Here is a 21117-nt window from a genome sequence, read left to right on the forward strand (position 1 = left end):
CCCACCGATCTGTTTGCACAACACAGTCCTGATGGTAACGTTCTCCCCGTCGACGCCATACCCGTCGCAAGTGAAAACGTGACTCGTCGGAGAACACAACACCATGCCAACGTCGTAACAACCACAAACGATGCTGTTCAGCCCATCGTCGGCGTTCACGGCGATGTCTATCAGTCAGGATGGGTCCAACATAAGGGCGTCGACACCGTAACCCTGCCGCACGGAGACGGCGTCGGACGGTCGAAGCACTGATCAAACCACGTCGGCCTTGGACAGCATTGGCGGTTCTGGCACCCGGCAACGTACGATCCCGAATATGGCGCCGAACAATGTCTCGATCTTGGCGAGGGGTGGTAAAACGTGCCTGGCCAGGACGTTGGCGGTCCCTGGTGGTTCCTGTTTGTTGGTACCTGTTGGCAGGTCTTATGATGGTGGAATGATGGCAACCAAATCGTCTGGCAATAATCCTGCTTGATGTGCCAACCTGCAACATGCCCGTACTCGTTCCTCTGGTGACAATCTTGGCATTGCATAATAAACTTTACTTGCTGAGGTACAGCTAAAATGAGAACGGTTTTTTTGCCGACGGTCATTTTTACCCCTCATCAGCATGTTTTATGCATGCAATTTGTGCTTTTCGTGTGTGTTGTGCATGAATTTTGTTGTTGCCATGTAATGTTTATAAAAGCATGTCTCGTCCTAGCTGGGGCGGTGGGGTAGCCTAATGGTTAAAGCGTTGGCTCGTCACGCCGAAGACCCGGGTTCGAATCCCGACATGGGTACAATGTGTGAAGCCCATTCCTGGTGTCTCCCGCCGTGATGTTGCTGGAATATTGCTAAAGGCGGCGTAAAACCAAACTCAGTCAGTCAGTCAGCCAGTCCTAGCTCCATTTTCGTCATGTATCATCGTATTATTACAAATTAAGGTGAAAATGCAGCAGAGAGGGTTCGGGTGATCCTGGCACAGTCAGGCCGGTTAGGCTCATCATCAGCTCAGGGCCATCGCCCCCCTCTACACGCAGCCCAAACAGCGAATGGGACTTCTCCCAGAGAACACTGCCTAGTCGAACCCACCTAGAACTTTCCATAGAATATGAAGGCTCCCCAACACTGCAGCCTTCTGCATTACCCAGAGTGTAAGAAGGGCTGTACTCGGTGGAGAACCCGGGAACTCTCCTGATCTGCGCCAAGAGATCAGGAGGTACCAAACCGAGGGCACCGAGAACAATGGGGAGTCTGACTACAGTGTACTTGGGATGCAAGCGAGGCATTTCAAAGGTGAGATCGGCATATTTAGCATGCTTTTCTTGAATTTTGCCACTCACGTTGCTGACAAAAGGGACACACGATGCAATGGTCTCTCAGAAAGCTTCTCCACAAATGACCGATTCTGGGCAGAATTGGTAAAGGACTTCACCTGGTTTATTCGCATCGCTGTACCGCCCAGCAGTACATCGCCTACTAACATTGAAAGGCGCCTTGATTTTCCCTCGATCATTGGATGACAAAATCAAACGTCACACCATATTATCAATCTCAACTCCCAGGGGATCATACAACTCTTGCAGCCACTAGGCGCATCGAGTTAATGTGGCTTTCCCATCCTTACGAGGTACCCATTCACAGCTGAGTGGACAGCGATACATAGTCACAGTACTTTGTCCAAGTTTTACTACACGTAGCTGTACTTGCAACTAGGTGTTGTTTGCACGTATTCATGTGGTCACCATCTGGTCATTTACCGTGGGTTCTTTCACGCGCACAGGGTTTTGGATGTACACTAGGGATTGTAACATCACTGAAAGAGTCTGACACAAAAGATGTTACACTCGGTCACAGGCCGGTTCGATCCCGGCACCTCAAGCTCGCTGGATCACTACTCTGGCGTTTTAGACAGCTCGCCCACCACGCCCATGAAATGGTATAACCCTAACGCTAACCCTAATCCTAACCCTAACTCTTGTACCAGTAAGCATGATACTTATAAAGAAATGTTAATTTCTAACATATTCCCCTAACTAGTAAGTACCTGTATGGTTACATCTGTGTTTTATCGTATGTCCGTTTTATCTTTCCCTTCTAATTTTTATGTGTGAGTTTCCATACTGAAATAAAAAAGTTCCCCGAGAAACCTATGAGCAGGATAATTCAACATGCACGTCTTGTCCATCTACATGCTGTTGAGGGCACTAGCAGTTCAAGTTCCCTGCTTGAATTAGTATGTAACGGGTTTGTTAATTTTCTTTCTGTTCTTTCGTGCACGAAACATTTTCTGAGATACTTGCATTCGATGTGAGCAACAAAGTTCACGAACTGAATTATGATCATTGTTTATTGTAGCAGACTGATTTTTTTATTTGTCAACCTTAGTGAGTGAGTGAGTTAGTGAGTTTAGTTTTACGCCGCATTCAGCAATATTCCAGCTATATGGCGGCGGTCTGTTAATTAGCCACCAGACTTGTAATTTGCAAGGAATTGCAGCTTCTAAGTATAGTCTTTACGTTAATTAGATAACCTTTTAAGAAATGTCAGGTCTTAAGGAGAAGGGATTTTTATGGTATGTGTGTACATAGTGAGGGAGTGAGTTAAAATTTATAATCACTTTGGCAATATTTCAGCCATATCATGACTTTAAAAAGGGTCATATTTAAATAATTTATATGTTATTTCTTAAAATCTGTCTGCGAAAGACAGTAAAGGAATTAGAATATCACAGTTAGAGATTTCAAACAAGCATGTCACTTAAAAGTGTGTACTATTTTGGACATTACAATATAAAGATAGACTATAGATCACAAGCAACTGAAGGTATATCACCATACTAGGGGCCACTTACAGTGCCTTTACTACGTGCATGGATCCTAGCTGGATTTACTCCATCCTCTCAGCTACTGGTGATTGTAGTGAAATTAAGCCATTAGTTAAAACAACAAATATTCTACGATTCAAATTCTGTAGGTCGAAATTGATTTTGAAAGTTTTGGGATTTACGTATCCTCTCAAGAGGACAATAATTTTACAATACTTTAAGGATACAGCATCTGACCATCTAAATTGCAACTTTACCAATATTAAAATTAAGCTATCTACACAATATCAAAATCTATCAATTAATTCAGTTTCTTTTAAAAATGCAAGGATTAAATGAGGAGCAAGAAGTTTTGTACACAGTATTAAACTACGATTGTAAACTTGGGGATTATTCTTTATGAAAAATAAAACTGTAAGCCTCGGAATTTAACGAATTGAATGACTCGTGTTAAAACAGTTGATGTCATACGTCAACCGGTTATTATCCTCTATCATGTTTCTGATCCTTCTCTACAGATCTGGACAGAAACATCGGCATGGAGATACTTGTGGGCAGCCAGATATGCTACAACTGGTCATCAACTGAACATCCCCCACTTATAGCCAAAGTCACCTGCCGCCAGCCACTGACAGGAACCACGGTCACTGTACGGATTCCTGGTCAACAGAAAATACTTACTTTGTGTGAAGTGCAGATATTTGGTATGTTCTGAAATACTGATGTGTAATATTTTATCATCTGCTAGGGATTTCAACATGGCAAATCGATGTTCATAACAGTCAGTAGTTAGTTCCTGTACTTTACACCTTCCGAACACTGATGAACGGCGACCAGATATCATACACAATTTACATCTTTGCTTCAATATCGACTAAATGGTGATGACTATTGTGTAACTATGTTCAGTTTGCAGTGACGGGTGGTTTTCTGAAGATTGTGACAAACAGTGCCAATGCCTAAACAGTACTGATGTATGTGACAAGATCTCTGGTCACTGTTCTAGCGGATGTTTACCGGGATACCATGGTACCGATTGCCAAACAGGTAAGATATGAGTGAGTGAGTAAGTTTGGTTTTACGCCGTTTTTAGAACTATTCCAGCAATGTAATGGTAGGGGACACTAGAAAAAGGCTTCACATAGTGTACCTATGTTGGAAATCGAACTCGGGTCTCCGGAGTGACGAGAGAAGGCTACCACACCGCCTCAGATATGAAAGTAGTTAGCGTTGTAACATATGTTATACTTGGGGTTACACTTTCTCAGTAAAGTACAGATCTAGCACTTTTGTTAAGTTGAGTCCCATCTGGGATTCAAACCCACACCCACAGAGTCAGGCACTTAATCGCCAGCATACAAAGTCAGTCGCCTTACCCGCTCAGCCAACGCGACTTTGTGTGCTGGCGATTAGGTTTCAATTTTTCTATGACTTTGCCAGTTGAGAGATCTGGCTCACGGAAAAAAAACAACAACTTTAGTTTGGCATTCAGTTTGACCAGTTGATTATTTTTCCAACATGTGATTAAATTACTAAATTGCTTCTACTTTGCAAAGCGTTCACTCTTCGCGCGGAAGACCAGGGTTCGATTCCCCACATGGGTACCATGTGTGAAGCCCATTTCTGGTGTCCCCCGCCGTGATATTGCGGGAATATTGCTATTCACTCACTCACTCACCAAACTCACTCCCTCACTCTACTTTGCACGTGTTACAGATAATTTGATGCATTATATATAGCAATGCACATACGTGCCAGGGAATATTTAGTTCTTACTTCACGAATCAGCTGTATAACTTGAACGTATGAACAAGACAGAAAAACAGTGCTTGGAATTATGAACAAAGCTCACCCTGTCATTAAGCTATGCACTTGACCATCTGATCCAATTACATAATGATATTCTGTCGACGAGGGGCAGTAAAATAACCAGATTATAACATATAGAGGATTAGCATATTACCTTAAATCAAATTTTTTTTTATTATTATGGACATTACATAATAAAAACGGACTGGAGATCGCCAGCAACGGCAGGAAGTTCACCATGCATGGGACCATGGGTACTTAAAGTACTTTGACGACCTACTTGGACTCATTTACATCATTACTTCAGATGTTGGCTAGTTTTGCACAAATTTGTTATAAATTATAAGAACACATATACTACGAGTAAAATCACGGACAATGAAAAATACTTTGAATGAATTGGGAGGGGGGGATCATTTTATGTTACTTCAACCCGTTTTGAAGGTATTAAGTCATTCTCACAAATTAAAACTCTTTTACTAATTACAATATATATAAAAAAGTCATCAATGCAATCATTTTCTTTAATAAAAACAAGAAAAAAAAGAGAATGAATATCAGTAAAACATCCTTTATAGATGATGATTTGAAATATTTATACCTTGTGATGGAAAATTCAATAGTCAAGCACGACACACTTCGTCGTGATTGTATCATCACAAGGGATACAAAATGGTGGGCTTCACCTTTTATTAAATACTCATTGGAATTTCTTGTATGGCCAATGCGACATCGTCACATAATGACCTCTTCAAATCTGAACTGGCAACCCAGGTTCGAGTAACCGATAGTTGATTTAATTGTATGTAATGTTATTGATTCCTACTTTCTTGTTCCACTTCTGCATTAGATTACGGATGTAAGAACTAATAACTGCTTTATAATCAGTATCTGGGATACGAAGTGGTGTCACAGATTTGTCGAGTGCTGCCTGAAAGGTATATATTGTTTATATTTGGAGTATCTATTGATATAGTTATGAACTTTTAATATAGCTTTCACTTCGGCTGTGACAATTGAGATGTCATTTGGTAATCTAGCATTCTCTGATAGAGTGTAACATTAACTAGATATACTGTGCAACTATGGTGACAACCATTACAATGATGTTTTGAATGACGAGCATTACTTTATGAGCATATCTTGTAAGCAATGTTACATGATAATATATACCTGGAATCATCGATGAGAGCTACTGTCAAACATAGCATGCACTACCATGCATTATGCCTCTTCGGGTAATATTATTGGACTAGTGTTTAGATTCTGTCAAACACAAACCGACGTAATCTGACCAGTCTGAGAACAGGATTGTCTTCAGTTGATACACGAACGTGGTGTCAACGTCAGTTTGTAAATGTAAACTTGAATTAGTGTTTAGGAAGCTGCGTGTGCAGGTTTGGTAAAACGATACATTGTCGTAATGAGAAGGACGCTCTGATATTCTAAGACTTCAGACTGGAAACGGGGCCCTCGAATATCCTATCCTGTACATGTTGTTAGATTTTATTCAGATGTAAATCAGGCATGCCAAGTGTGTAGTAGCATCATAAGACAAAGTGACACGGAGACGGTTCAACAAAACGTGCATGGTTTAGTTTTGCACCTGGCCATTAAAATGTCACACTTCTCATTTTGGAACATACCCGTGAGAGTCCGGGTTAGAATTGGTCTTCAGGAACCCGTGCTTTTCGTTAGAGGCAACTGACGGGATTGAATGGTCATAACTCATCTAATCCCAGTAGCGTAGATATACGCCATGCTGCTGATCACTTGATTGTCCGGCCAGACTCGATTACTTACAGACCGCAGTCCTACAGCTGGGTATATTGCTGAATGCGGCGTTAAACAACAGCCAAACGAAAGCCAAAATTTGGAACAGAAATTTGAGAAACCCAACTGACGAAAAGTAGCATATTTCAAGCTTTCAATTGTCCCCTGAAATATTCCTAGTTTTGTTTTGGTTGTTATTACCAATCGTAACCGAATGTTAAATTTAATGGCTCAGTTCATAATGATGGCAATATGTTATCAGTGAACTGAGTCACATATACTGTAAGTTAGTACAAACCAGTAACGTATGTTTACTAGCTCACCAGAGTGATTTAAACAAATGAAGTTCGATTCCCGGCCGCGTCACACTTAAAGGCGTTAAAATATGGAACTTGTTGGTCCTGCCTGGCGCTCGGCATGAATGGGTACAACAAGGACTGGTCGGCTCGGCGTCAGTATAAGGTGTCTGAGTGGGATATTCATGCTTAACTGCAACATGGTATATCAGTGAGCTAGCACTATAAACCAGCTTAAGTCTGGGCTAGTACAAGCAGCCACACATATACACACGCATGCACGTCGTCATACGACATACGTCATACCCTTTCCTCAAACACTCAATATTTATGCAATTAGTTATTATGATGAACTTATCTTTAGCTATGCACAATTATGTATTATGTATATGTCTAGAATGTCCAGTTGGTTCCTATGGTATCAACTGTGCCTCCCGGTGTGGAAACTGTCTTGATGGTGTCAGCTGTAAGAAGACCACAGGAACCTGTCCTGGAGGATGTGCAGCAGGATGGGTGAATGACGACACAAAGTTCTGCCAACAACGTAAGTACTGATGGCGTCATGTGGCAATGACTATATTTGTCTGCAAAGATTAACCTCGAGGTTGATGTATTTTATAACTATGTGTTTACAATGGTAGCAGTTACCTCTCAGTATTGATATTGTCTCAGTTATGACAAGATGTCCGGAATACATACATGTGAATTGTGTGTTAACAGATTGTCCAGATGGTTCCTATGGTATCAACTGCGCCTCCCGGTGTGGAAACTGCCTCAGTGGTGTTAGCTGTGACAAGACCAACGGAGCCTGTCCTGACGGATGTGCAGCAGGATGGATGAGTAACGAAACAACATCCTGTCTACAACGTGAGAGTTTTTCTCATATATGGATCTTTGATTATATTGTTCGTTATTTTGTTTCGGCCCAGTTCGTTTTCATTTAGAATCAAACTATTTTGCCACATAAAACGTTTTTCAGCTTTTGAATAAGTGAGTGAGTGAGTTAAAATGTATAGTCACATTGGCAATATTTCAACCAGATCGTGACTTTCAAAGTTATACATTCCTAATAAACGCAAGTAAATTATAAAAACCTGTCGACGAAGGACAGTAAGACCAACTAGAATCTCTTTAAAATGGGAGTTCGAATAAGGACAATACAGTATTAAAATGTTCTATAGATCGCCAACAACTGAAGGTAGACCACCATACTAGGGACCATGGGGATTTACAGTACATTTTCTTCCTGCATGGACCCTAGTATAATAACATATATCCTATGATTAAATAATGTGGTAGGTTAAATTTACCTTGAATATTTTGGAACTTATGTATCCTCTCAGGAGGACAATAAGTTTACAGTACTTTAACCACCTCTGAGGATACACCCACTACCAATCATAAAAGTACATCTATTTACAAAACATATTATTCAAAATTTGTCAGTCAGTTCTATTTCTTTTAAATATTCAATGATAAAATGGTAATTGAAGTTATAAAAAAGATACTTTAATGTTTTGACATGAAAATATTTATAACTTGTGATGGAAAAATCAGTGCAGTCAAGCAGAATATGCTTGACCCTTTTGGATAATATTCATGAAATATATGCTATACAGAAAACGAAACGCACAGTTGAATTCAATAACATCAGGGTGGAGTTGGTGGTGATGAACCAGTTAGTACATTTTCTTGGGAATTTGTGCCTGATTTGATGGTGTCATTTGTACTGATTAAGGCCACAGGAACATGTCCTGGAGTACATGGCTCCATTGGTAGCAGGTGTCTCAAAATTTGAGCCAAGTGGCACCCCATGGAATAAAAATGTTCCAGTCCACGCTTTTATTGTATGCCTTCTTTTGTCAATATAGGTCCACGTTACAAGAGACCAATACAAGTGAGTATTTGCGGTCGGAACGTGTGAACAGTAAATGTCAGTGTGTTTGCAGCATGTCCAGATGGTTCCTATGGTATCAACTGCGCCTCCCGGTGTGGAAACTGCCTCAGTGGTGTTAGCTGTGACAAGACCAACGGAGCCTGTCCTGACGGATGTGCAGCAGGATGGATGAGTAACGAAACAACATCCTGTCTACAACGTGAGAGTTTTTCTCATATATGGATCTTTGATTATATTGTTCGTTATTTTGTTTCGGCCCAGTTCGTTTTCATTTAGAATCAAACTATTTTGCCACATAAAACGTTTTTCAGCTTTTGAATAAGTGAGTGAGTGAGTTAAAATGTACAGTCACATTGGCAATATTTCAACCAGATCGTGACTTTCAAAGTTATACATTCCTAATAAACGCAAGTAAATTATAAAAACCTGTCGACGAAGGACAGTAAGACCAACTAGAATCTCTTTAAAATGGGAGTTCGAATAAGGACAATACAGTATTAAAATGTTCCATACTGAAGGTAGACCACCATACACATATACTAGGGACCATGGGGATTTACAGTACATTTTCTTCCTGCATGGACCCTGGTATAATTACATATATCCTATGATTAAATAGTGTGGTAGGTTAAATTTACCTTGAATATTTTGGAACTTATGTATCCTCTGAGGAGGACAAAAATTTTACAGTACTTTAACCACCTTTGAGGATACACCCACTATGTACCTTGATGGCGTCATATGTGAAAAGACATCAGGAACATGTCATGGATTATGTGCGGTAGGATGGATGAATGATACATGTCTACAAGATGAGACAGAATCGTGGTGATGAAGATATAACAAAGTGTCAATTTACATACCGCCAAACTCCAAACTAGGTATGTTCATAGCGCTGACGATGAATAGCATAGCACATTAAGAGATACTTTTTTCTGTACGTGTGGTTGTTGGATATTTTAACTCGCATGGTCATTCAAAATGAGCAAACTTTGCAATAGAGATCTGTGTGTTTACCGAAGGTAAACATGGCTCCTATGTTTGCAGGTACATGTATCTCTAAGTATGGAAATTGTCTAAAGTGTTTCAGTTGGGACAAGACAAACGGAACAGCCCATGGAGGATGTGCAGCGGGAGTGTATGAATGAGTTACATGTCTCCATGTGAAAAGAAATGATGTTTTACAAATACAACTGTGCTGGCATAAGTTTTATGTAATAATGCTATGCTAAAAGTGCTGTGCTATTGAATTTGTGTTCACAGAATGTCCAGATGGTTTCTATGGTATCAACTGTAGCTCCCAGTGTGGAAACTGCCTTGATGATGTCAGCTGTAACAAGATCACAGGAGCCTGTACTGGAGGATGTGCAGCAGGATGGATGAGTACCGACACAACGTCCTGTCTACAACGTGAGCACTTACGTTTTACTTTGGAAACTTCCGTTAATGTCTTCACAGTTTATGAATTATGATTTTTATCATTCAGAATTATAATGTATTTTCACAAATGAAGTGTTCACATTTTGCATAGCATTCCATTCATCAGATATATAGTTTTAAGAAAAAGAAATGCACAGCTCAAATCAACAACTATAGGCTGTATTTCCAAGAAGTGGATCGGAATGGTGGTGCTGAACGAGTGTTTGTATATTTTCTTGAGATCATGTGCTTGTGTGGTATTTTGGTTTTCGTTGTCACTCCAAATTGACGTGGTTAACAGTAAATGTGTGTTTTTGCAGCATGTCAAAATGGTTCCAACATGTATGGTGTCAACTGTGCCTCTCATTGTGGAAACTGCCTGGATAGTGTCAGCTGTGACAAGACAAACGGAACTTGTCCTGGAGGATGTGCAGCGGGATGGATGAATGACGGCTCAAAGTTATGTCAGCAACGTAGGTACTAAAGTCGTATAGTGGCAAGCGCGATAAAATTAATGACTTTGTTTACAATATTTAAACACGAGGTTGATTCCGTTTGAACCTCACATGTATATGGCTCATATGAGCAAATTTCAAAATACATGTGACGACAATGTGATGTACCGTGTGTGGATCTCGGTCGTACAATCTCCGCCCTAGAATCCCCAACACATGCTCTTCCCCAAGTTAGCTGATTTATCGGACTTGCCAAATGTCTGTATGCCTTATTCTAAATGATAATCGGTGGCTGCTTGGTGTGGGCTGCCATTGTCATCTGGTATGGAACACTCTTAGGGGAGGACGAAACACTTCGTCAACATATCGCTGGCCAGTCAAATATCCACGAGCAATATCCAAATCGGTTCGCTAGTTATGTGTATATCATTTCCGCCTAACACCGCCGCCTCCCACAACAAGAATAGTTCAAGAGGTCAAGATCAGTTGCCCTGACACATAGTTCGTACCAAACAGGTACAGGTACTTACTATTTAGGGAATATATTAGAATCTAACATTTGTTTATAAGTATCATACTTACTGGAACTAAGGTTAAGGTTAGGATTAGGTTAGGATTAGCCTAAGGTGCCGGGATCGAACACACCTGTGACCGAGAGTAAAATCGTTGGAGTTAACTTTGTATGCAGACTATTTCAGTGTTGTCACAACCCCTAGTGTACAGTACACAACCCCGTGCACTTAATAGAACCCACGAATCCTTTGGTAAATGACCAGATGAATACGTGCAAACACCAAGTTGTGGGTACAGTGTTCAGAGTGCAGTAAAACTGGATAAAGTACTGTGACTATGTGTCTCAGTCCACCCAGCTGTGAATGGGTACCTCGTAAGGATTTGGAAGTCATATAACTTGGTGCGCCTAGTGGCTGCAAAAGTTGTATTACCCAAGGGAGTCGAAATTGATAATACGAAGTGCCGTTGAGATTGACATCCTATGATCAAGCGAAAACAAAAGCGCCTGTGAGCATCCTAGCTGGAACTCGGCGCTATACAAATAGATTATAATAATAATACCAACGTTTTGTTCATCTGTGAGTTGGAGTCACCACCTTGATTTGTCTGTAATCAAGGGATAACGCCACTGGCACAGGACCAATATCTGGTGTTGCCAATGCTATCCGAATCCGTTAAGGTCACACTCTTCACAAGACATCTCATTTTCAGTCGAATAGTGTATTCACTTTCCAGGGGCACATTTTAAGTTTTGGCGTAATTTAATTTCTGCAAGGAGACTAATTTGTGTAGCTGTGGCCTTTAGGCCTGTCATCCTAAAGTCTCATTGCAAACGCCAACTATTTGACGGTTCGTAAAACTGTCCAGAAAAGACTTCTTTTTACTTTTCAAACTTTGGTGCAGTTTTTGTGCAACTTTTGATACTGGCGTCCCGATCTATTGTATCCACGGTTCTTTCCGTTCACTGACATGCTATCGCACATTTCGTACTGACATTTTAAGTGTGTGCTTGACTCAGTAGAATTGATGTGCACATGCATAAGATTTATTAACTGAATGATCATATTTGTTTCCTTGGTGGTTAACTGTGTTTTGATATACTCCCCAATGATAACTACATCCAATTCATTATTTCCCATTCTGGTCAGCAGTATATAAATGAACTATGCTATTACGTGTTCTGTTTTGGACAGAATTACTTCATACAAGCTTGGTAACGTATAGACAATAGACCAAGTAGACCAGATCAAAGACGTCATCTAGCTTCAGCTGATGTTAATCCGCATAGTTTTCGTTCAGGCAACATAGGATTAAGGCCCTCAGTATTTTGTATTGAAATGTTTCCAAAGGCAGAACAGAAATTATCATTCAGACACATTCCACATGAACATTAGGCGTTTTAGGAACGTATTCCCATAAGTATTGAGCAATGAGCCCCTACCAAAATTGATGGTGTCTTTTGCTGGATAATTCTGTTTATTCCAAGTGTGAATTATATAAACCCAAGTGTTACAATAACACAAATCCTAATTACTCTTTCTTCTTTTAAAGCACTTGCCGGTGGAGGTTCTATAGCAGGAATTGTTGGAGGTGCAGCTGCAGCTGTCTGTGTCATCGTGGTTGTTGTGACTGTTGTCATTTGTTTGAAACGGTAACTGCTCAACATCATTTAAGAGTCTATACACGCACATTGATTTAAAAGCGTTATATTGTATTAGCTCTTATGTCAAACTCACTAGTTGATCATACAGGGTCATTGTGAATATTCCCGCGATCGTAATCCTGGTATACTACACAGCTGTTTCATTGGATCATATATCATTACTAATATTGTGACCTCAATGGAAATTTATTTTATAGGAGGAAGCGGAAAGACGATGACTCCAAGTCGCCCGTTCCGCTGGAAGTGCGTTGTACCAAGGCAAAAACAAGGTAGAGTTGTTCTGATCACTGTTCATTGTGCAATGTGGAACTTTTAACGTGCAACGTAACGTAAACGGAATCAACCAATTGTGCCAGTAAACTATTCAATTTCTGGCAGAAACGCTGTGATCACTTCGAAAAAAACCGCATTCATTTCATTAAAGATACGCCATCACCGAGACATTCCACCCACACGCCACCTCAAATGGAAGAAGATGAGGATGCCGTGTTTTCTGTTGAGACTGAAGTCGACGGAGGCAACGAGGCTGCCGCCACCTACTACAACTGGGTGCCACCTCACATGCAATTGGAAAACCTGAAACAGTGTATATCTGATAAGAAGGCAAAAGCCTCGTTTGTAGCCGAATTTGAGGTATGTTAGTAATCAGCATGTCCTAGAGTATAGCATGTGACACCTATTCATTTCAATATTCACTGTCATGATATGCAAATACATCAATCAATCTTTTACTCCAAGTGAATATATCTGTGGAATATTTCGTTGACAACATAGCTCAAAGTGCTCTTTACCGGATTCGTAACACTGATTTTTTAATATCTATTTCTTATCTATATTTTGAATGGCCTATAGACAAAACCGAATATGTGCAAGTATTTCTGTTTGATAATTGCGATACATGCAAATAGTTCTTGTGATCATGACTAGCTTGCGTACTTGCATGAAAACTTTACTGGAACGTCTTGACATCAACTACGCCAATACGTTGTACCGAGCCAATTGTCAAAAGTTTATTTCTGAGGGCCCTCTGGCTGGCCAGCTCCATTTTGCTGACGTTAATTGTCTGAAATTCTGAATCGCTTTGTATTCCAAGCAATGATCCAGCAAACACTGAGGAAAGCGTTTAGTTGAGAAGAGACGTTTTTAACGTTGATGGGAATGTTTAATGACAGATGAGAACACACACATATTGTATCATGCCGTGCAATGAAATCTGTTCTTTTTGTTTATCAAATTTGATCATGAACGAAGTATTCCTGCACAACGACCTACACTACGAAAGTTATCGTATTATGTAGTATCATGTGCGGACATTCATGTTTTAAGGGACTATCAAGCCGTCACTGTATAGTGATCCATTCCTGAGGCGTATCCTTTATATATGAATCTGCACTTTGAATAAAATGGTGTTAATATGTATAACTGGATACCAGTTTGTAAAATATTCCTGCCACACACATTGATGTTCTTAAATATAATTTTTACATGGCTATTGATTTATGATCAGTTTTCCTTGTGTCTCGACTCTTGTACATGACATTCGCATGTATATGGATGGATTTTGTCCATATATGCCTCAGATGATCCCATTCGGTGCACGACATCCACATAAAGCTGCTATAAAACATGAGAACAAGCCGAAGAACCGTTTTCGTGCTCTATATGCGTGTAAGTCATGGCAGTTTGTTTTGATTAGCAATACAATCATTTTTCATCAAACATAGTTTTTTTATCTTCCTTTATTAATGGAAATAATATGCCTTGATAACATGCGGACGATCACATATACTGTGTGGTATATGCGCTCGTGGCAGTCATATGTCAGAGAGTAAGGTTTCTTGAATACTGAGACTTATGGTGAGAACGTGACAGCGTTGAAAATGGCTGAAAAAGTCGTTGACAATGTCTATAATCGTAATGGACCAGTTCGAATAGGGATTTTGCAATTAGAATTATAATTAACGCATAAAAGGCCCATAAGACAATTGCTTTCACTCCAGGACAAATGTCTTCTAGAAAGTTTCGATGAACCAATAGATTTGACTTTTAAATGTCCAATATTGTTGACGCTGAGTTGACTTGATCAGATGATGATTCGAGGGTGGTGCTGGCAGATGGAGAAGATTACATTAATGCCAATTATATCACGGTGAGTAGAATAATATCTAAAATCAGGCTGAATACTTCAATGATTAACAGTAAGTGTCCAATTCAGGTGATGGACATTTCTGTAAATTCGATAGTTCTAAACAGAGGATGGTAAGACAAATTGTAACTCTGTATCTTTTCACAGGGATGTGATGACACTCAAAAGTACATAGCAACACAAGGTACGAAGTAATATATCCTATTTTATTACATGTAAGATATATTCTTCCATTTAGATGTCATTTAATTTGTTACCAAAAGAATTTATATAAGTGAATTTATATGAACACTTATATCGACCCATTTCCTTGAGGGTCGATTTGTTAAATATTATCTTTCTTCTAGGAACCAAACCGGGGACTATCACTGACTTCTGGCGGATGGTGTGGCAGGAGGATGTGACACAGATAGTCATGCTGACGAGACTGATGGAGTTGAACAAGGTAGTGTGTGTTCAGGGATCCTCGATTTGTCGTAAAAAGGTTCTGCTTCATAACACATTGCAAGAGCAGTGATTGTATCCTAAATGCTTGTTTGTATATGTTGCCAGAAAAAGTGTGAACAATACTGGCCAGATAGAAGCAAATCTGAAACCTACGGAGGCTGTAAAGTTACTAACAAAAACGTGACAGCTAGGGTTGACTACACAGTCTCAACGTTTCTGGTAGAACACTCGGTAAGTATAAATATATAAAGTCAAAGCGTCCTAAAACCACATTTTAACAACCAGTGTCAGTTAACCTGTAATAGAAGTATAAATGTGGAATGTTTACCAGGAAGACTGGCAGCTCATACTGATACAATTGTAAACCTGGTGTTTACAGGGGGTCGAGAGAACTGTGACGCACTACCACTTCACATCTTGGCCTGACCATGGTGTTCCTTCTGCTCCTGCCCTCGTCAACTTCTGGAGACTGGTCAAACAGGGGGACATGGACAGAGGACCAATGGTGGTGCACTGCAGGTAACTGACATATAGAATATACCACACGTAGGATTCTAGATGCTTTTCACCCGAGCCAATGGCATATTAACTAGATGTCAGAGTGTATGTATAGAGGTGACTCACTTACAGCATGAGCTGTTCTCTCCTGAGTGGACTTCAAGTCCGTGAACGTTCTGGCGTCAACTGATTTGTATACAGAAGACCCACGGACGTACAACGTCGATAACAGACATTATCAGAGATGTGAGATGTCAAATTCTAAAAGTGTCGAGGTTGTAAAGGCGACGACAACATTTTTCAACTAATCAAATGATCATATCAATATTCTGAAAGCATAGCTTTCCAACGATGTATATTCATATGTTCAGTGCTGGAGTTGGCCGCACAGGAGCGTTTCTGGCCCTGGACTACCTGATGGATGAAGCTAAGAGCAACCACGTCAACGTGTTCATGTGTGTCAGCAAGATGAGACAGAACAGGATGAACATGGTCCAGACAGTGGTGAGTGCTTGACTGTGTAGAGTACATTACTTGTCCTACCTAGCAAGTATATTGGTTTTACCAGAGTAGATTACTTTTAGACGGGCGCTTTTAATTTGAGACTTAAGAAACATCCCGCCAATATCTTCCTGTGAACAGCTTTACTCATCTATGGTTTGGACAGGTCTTTATAACGGAAATCTATTAAAGATCATGTGTACATCCTGACAAATTAACTTGCTCGATCTAGTATTAACCAAACTCATTCTATGGCTTTAGTATAAGGTGCAATCATGTGTATGTTCCATCCAGAAACAGTACGAGTTTGTGCATGACGTGGTCCTGGAGGCTCTCAATAGTCGGGGCACATACTACACTTTGTCTGAGTTTGACAAAACGTTTGACGTTGGCGAAACGTATACAACACCCCAACTGGATATACTGAAAGAGCAGTTTGAAGTATGTAAATAGCCATATAGCTATGTCGCATTTCCGTTAAAATAATTTTCTGTTTTGTCTTTTATATATTTCATGCGATAACCTTAATACAGAAGCAACTGGTTTTGGTTTCAGTTACTCCAAGAACAGACATCTGACCTTGAAGAAGCTGTAACTTCAGAGGCACTGCTTCCAGAGAATTCATCCAAAAACAGAAACCAGCAAGTTCTGCCCGGTATAAACTTAGTAATATATTTATTTCATAAAAGTACCAAAAACTTGCAAGTACTTAGTAAACTTATTTTATCACTCTCTAGTTATACACTGATTCTAACAGAAAAAGTTTAACGTTTTCATATGTATTGTTGTAGGAAACATGTCCAGACCCTATCTGTGTACTTCAGTTCCGGGTCGGAATGATTACATCAATGCAGTGTTTCTGCCGGTATGTTGGTTAGTAATTATTCGAACAACACCAGCTCATGTGAATGACACATTTAGGTGAATCTGAATACATTAGGCCTACTGCTGCCACGTGACCATTAACATTGACAAGTAAAAGCTACGTAGTACATAGCTTCAAAGTGTCGTCATCATTAGAAATTAGACAATGATGTGTCAAAAGAAGTGGTGGTACATAAGTTGTGCCTATATTTCAGTCGACTCTCAGACCATCGTCCATGATAGTCACCCAGACCCCACTGCCAAACACTGTGGTGGACTTCTGGAGACTGGTGTACGACCATGACTGCTTCACAGTTGTCTGTCTGGATGACTCTCAGGTAAATGTATTGGATATTATTTTGACCGTTTCTACCTTCTAATATGAATGAATCCAAGCTTTCCCCTAAACCCTATGTGCGGCTGTGGTAAGATACATATATATATATATATATATATATATATTATCAATATCCATATACTATCTCCAAGACATCTAGGCATTTTATTGGTACAATATATTTCACGTACTAATTTTACAGAACGAATGTAATATGATATTCCCTTTGTTTTAATCCAGGAGATAGCTAAGCTCTACCCTAAAGACAACAACATGCTACAAATTGGACCATTCAGTGTAATACACGTGGAAACCGTTTCAAACGGAGCATTCTTTACTGAGAGAAAGTTAACACTTGTTTATGACAAGGAGGTTAGTCCTTTCATTTATTTTCATTCATGTAGACACGCATCTAATTTCGTTTTAATCGCATGAGGAATTTGCTTTATGCAGTTATGCAGAATTGAAACACATATATGACGTTATGATATTGTCCTACCATCGCCAGCGGCTGAAGGGATGGTGAAATCCAGCTAGGGTCAATGCAGGTAGCAAAAGTAATGTAAATCCCCATGGTTCCTAGTATGGTGATCTACCTTCGGCTGTTGGCGATCCGTAGCCCATGTCTTGTATTGTATTGTCTTCTTTAATTACTCTGTTTTAGTTTTACATGTTAGTTTTATGTTCATATCTGTGATACTGTAGTATTTGTACTGTCCATCGTCGACAGGTTTAACTCAACACAATGTTTTCATTTTTGTATTATATAAATTGTTTTCGTCACTATATGGCTGATATATTGCCGATGTGACGTTAAATATTAACTCACTCACTCACTGTGATATTGTCCCTCGATGTTTCAGAATTAGATATTTGATTGAGATTGCAGCCCCTGTTGCACTTGTTTCATCGCGATCTGATCCTTAAAATGCATGTTGCCTGACTCTTTCAAATGTTTTGTAGGGGATTTTCCTCGTAATAAAGAGTTCATAGTTTTATTATATTCCTCTCGTCATAACACAAATGTGGTAACTTCCCTCACAAGATACATTAACATGTCATGGATAGTGAAAAAAATCCAGTAAAAAACATATTATATGTGTAGAGATGTTGATCGATTTGCTATTCGAGGACAAGCTCACATAAATGACAGGTATTTATGTGCCTGTTCAGGACACAGAGCAGTCTGTCACAGTGTTCTGTCTCCGGTCGACGTACATGATGGAGAGTAGTGCTTCACTCTTGGAGCTTATCGACATGGTGGAGAGAATCATCGGATCTGAGGACCATAAGATCCTCATCCACTGCTAGTATGTATTTTAGATGTGTCCATGTACAATACAATCACAAATTTATCATAAAGGTACAATGTAACAAAGATCCCTATCGTCAATATTCCATTAGGCTTGTACACATTACGTTCCCATCTCTCATGTATACATACGATCATGCGATAAATAAATTATGCCATGTATTACTCACGAAACATATGAGCCCAATTATTTTGCCTCATATTGAAGCGATTGCATCACATTTGTGTTGCAACTAAGGTTGTAAGACTGAGGCGAATATTGCTGGAGATATTTTCCCGTATTGCTCTGCAATACGTACCTTTATTGGTTTCCCTTTTGCTGGCATTAGGCCTTGGTTCTCCACTCAATTAATACCGACGATTCCTCAAACTGACAGGAGATATTTACCTTTGTTAAACGTTGTTTCATACATTATGAAGTACTGACTCAAAGGACACCCTTGCAAGAGCATTCATAGCAATTTAAAGTGGGAATTAAATGAGTTCATTGCTTAATGGGAATGAGGACCGCAAAGAGACAATGGCTTTGTGGTGTTGTGCTTTTTAGCAACTTGAATGACATGATGGTTTCCATGAACCAGTGACGGTGCTGGAGTGAGCGGCGTGTTCTGCAGTGCCCTGAACATCATCAGCAGACTGAGGCTGGACAGAGACGTGGACATCTTCCTCACCATCAGGGAACTGCAGCGTGTCAGACCACAGTTTATGCAGTCCTTCGTGAGTGCAATGAATGTTCTTTTATTCTAAATAAAATTCATACGTATCGATTTTACATTTCAAATACCACAAGCTTTATAACCTCTTAAAATGTCCACTCTACATATGACGATTAGTATTAGATTTTAAAGATCTTTATTCATTCTACAATGACAAACATTAGAAGAAACTTGGGATTAACGACACTACAGCAACCTTTATATTAAATGACTGACGAAATACTGAGAGTTACACATTGCACATGGATGTAAACCAGCTTACTCACTGACGTGTCAGAAATGTAACCATCGAAAATAGGCATGTCTGGTATTTATCTAGCAAACCAGTGTACCTCCTCTATATGCAGTTGCGTCCAGACATATATGTACAGAATGGACAAAATGTATCATCGGCGAAGTTAATAATGTCTAGTATCTACCGATGTCATCGGACACATGACTAACGATGTCTGTTATTTGCAGAATCAATTCAAGCTGTGCTACGACGTAGTGAAGGAATGCAACCGTGCTTCCAGCATCTACACCAATATGTAATGAAGAAACAACGCAATATCATCTCTGATATTCCGAATAGATAGTGACTGAATGAGCTATGTTTATTGTAGTATCATGTTTCTCTGACGAACAATTTTCTTGCATCAGTAGTTGACATGTAGCCAATTCTAGAAATATTTTTTTAACAATGTAATGCCACGATTGAACATAGAACAATTGATGTTGTGTGTGAAATTGAGGCTGGAGGAAGGTGAAATTCACATCAAAGTCAACCAAAATCGACACCGTCTTCAACAATATCATTCGTTCGTTCTTTCACATTCTGATCATTAATTTGCTTCATTATTTTTGTTTATCAAATTTGTTCATTTCTGTATCATATTTTTTATGATTACTAATGTGTATTTCGCAATGACACCTGCAATGGTATATGCTTTCCTTATTGTATCGAAATCTGTACATTAGCTGTTGTATATTCAAAGTTAAATTTAAGCATACCAGATTTTTAAATGTAGTATATTTGTTCTTTTAAAATTCGGCAAAACTTTTCCTACAATCGCCAGCGGCTGACGGGATGGTGTAAATCCAACTAAGCTCCATGCAGGTAGCAAAGGCACTGTAAGTCCCCATGGTCCCTAGTATGGTGATCTACCTTCAGTTGTTGGCGATCAATAGCCTGTTTTTATATTGTATCGTCCTCAAGATTTAAAGTATTTTAGATTTTATTACTAGTTTTAAGTATATATCTGTGATAGTCTAGCTGGTTCTATTTTCTCTTGTCGACAGTTGTTTAAATTGATTACCTTGTTTTCATCGCTATATGTATGCCTGTAATATTGCCGATGCGATGTAAAATATTAACTCACTCACACACGGAACAACGTTTATTACACATTGACCTTTCTTACAGAGTAAGATGATTATATTCAGAATTTTCATTTTGTCATTTCAAATATTCTTTCCGTGTTAAACACGTAACCTTTCCAATCAATAATTCCATGATTTTGAACACCGATATTACCAATAATGACCTGTAAAAACGACCCGTGAAGGTTCGGGCTAGAATGAATCAGGCTCGCTGACTTGGTTGACACATGTCATCGGTTCCCAATTGCGCAGTTCGATGCTAATGCTGTTGATCACTGGATTGTCTGGTCCAGACTCGAT

General features: G+C 39.6%; 2 protein-coding genes across 3 annotated transcripts in view; both read left to right on the forward strand.

Annotated features, from left to right (window-relative positions):
• The window catches only part of LOC124271285 (multiple epidermal growth factor-like domains protein 10), a 49981-nt gene extending 36751 nt beyond the window's left edge, over positions 1-13230 (forward strand). The window contains exons 2-7 of the mRNA XM_046706390.1: positions 7408-7554; positions 8637-8783; positions 10324-10476; positions 12523-12622; positions 12832-12903; positions 13059-13230. Coding sequence (XP_046562346.1) covers positions 7408-7554; positions 8637-8783; positions 10324-10476; positions 12523-12622; positions 12832-12903; positions 13059-13113 — 674 coding nt within the window. The 3' untranslated portion in view covers positions 13114-13230. The remainder of the gene's footprint in view (positions 1-7407; positions 7555-8636; positions 8784-10323; positions 10477-12522; positions 12623-12831; positions 12904-13058) is intronic.
• LOC124271282 (receptor-type tyrosine-protein phosphatase mu-like) overlaps positions 1-20249 on the forward strand; it is a 138102-nt gene extending 117853 nt beyond the window's left edge. The window contains exons 1-12 of one of the 2 annotated variants that reach the window (XM_046706385.1): positions 15139-15225; positions 15333-15458; positions 15607-15746; positions 16097-16229; positions 16521-16667; positions 16782-16881; positions 17018-17091; positions 17306-17428; positions 17668-17799; positions 18601-18737; positions 19321-19456; positions 19918-20241. In XM_046706385.1, coding sequence (XP_046562341.1) covers positions 15163-15225; positions 15333-15458; positions 15607-15746; positions 16097-16229; positions 16521-16667; positions 16782-16881; positions 17018-17091; positions 17306-17428; positions 17668-17799; positions 18601-18737; positions 19321-19456; positions 19918-19989 — 1383 coding nt within the window. In that variant the 5' untranslated portion in view covers positions 15139-15162 and the 3' untranslated portion in view covers positions 19990-20241. Of the gene's footprint in view, positions 1-15138; positions 15226-15332; positions 15459-15606; positions 15747-16096; positions 16230-16520; positions 16668-16781; positions 16882-17017; positions 17092-17305; positions 17429-17667; positions 17800-18600; positions 18738-19320; positions 19457-19917 lie in introns of those variants that run through there. The other variant, XM_046706384.1, reaches the window with a different exon arrangement.
• Positions 20250-21117: the final 868 nt, after the last annotated feature.

Source organism: Haliotis rubra, unplaced genomic scaffold (genome assembly GCF_003918875.1).
Source record: "Haliotis rubra isolate DU_JTF1 unplaced genomic scaffold, ASM391887v1 Scf1594, whole genome shotgun sequence".
In the NCBI taxonomy this organism is placed as follows: Eukaryota; Metazoa; Mollusca; class Gastropoda; order Lepetellida; family Haliotidae; genus Haliotis; species Haliotis rubra.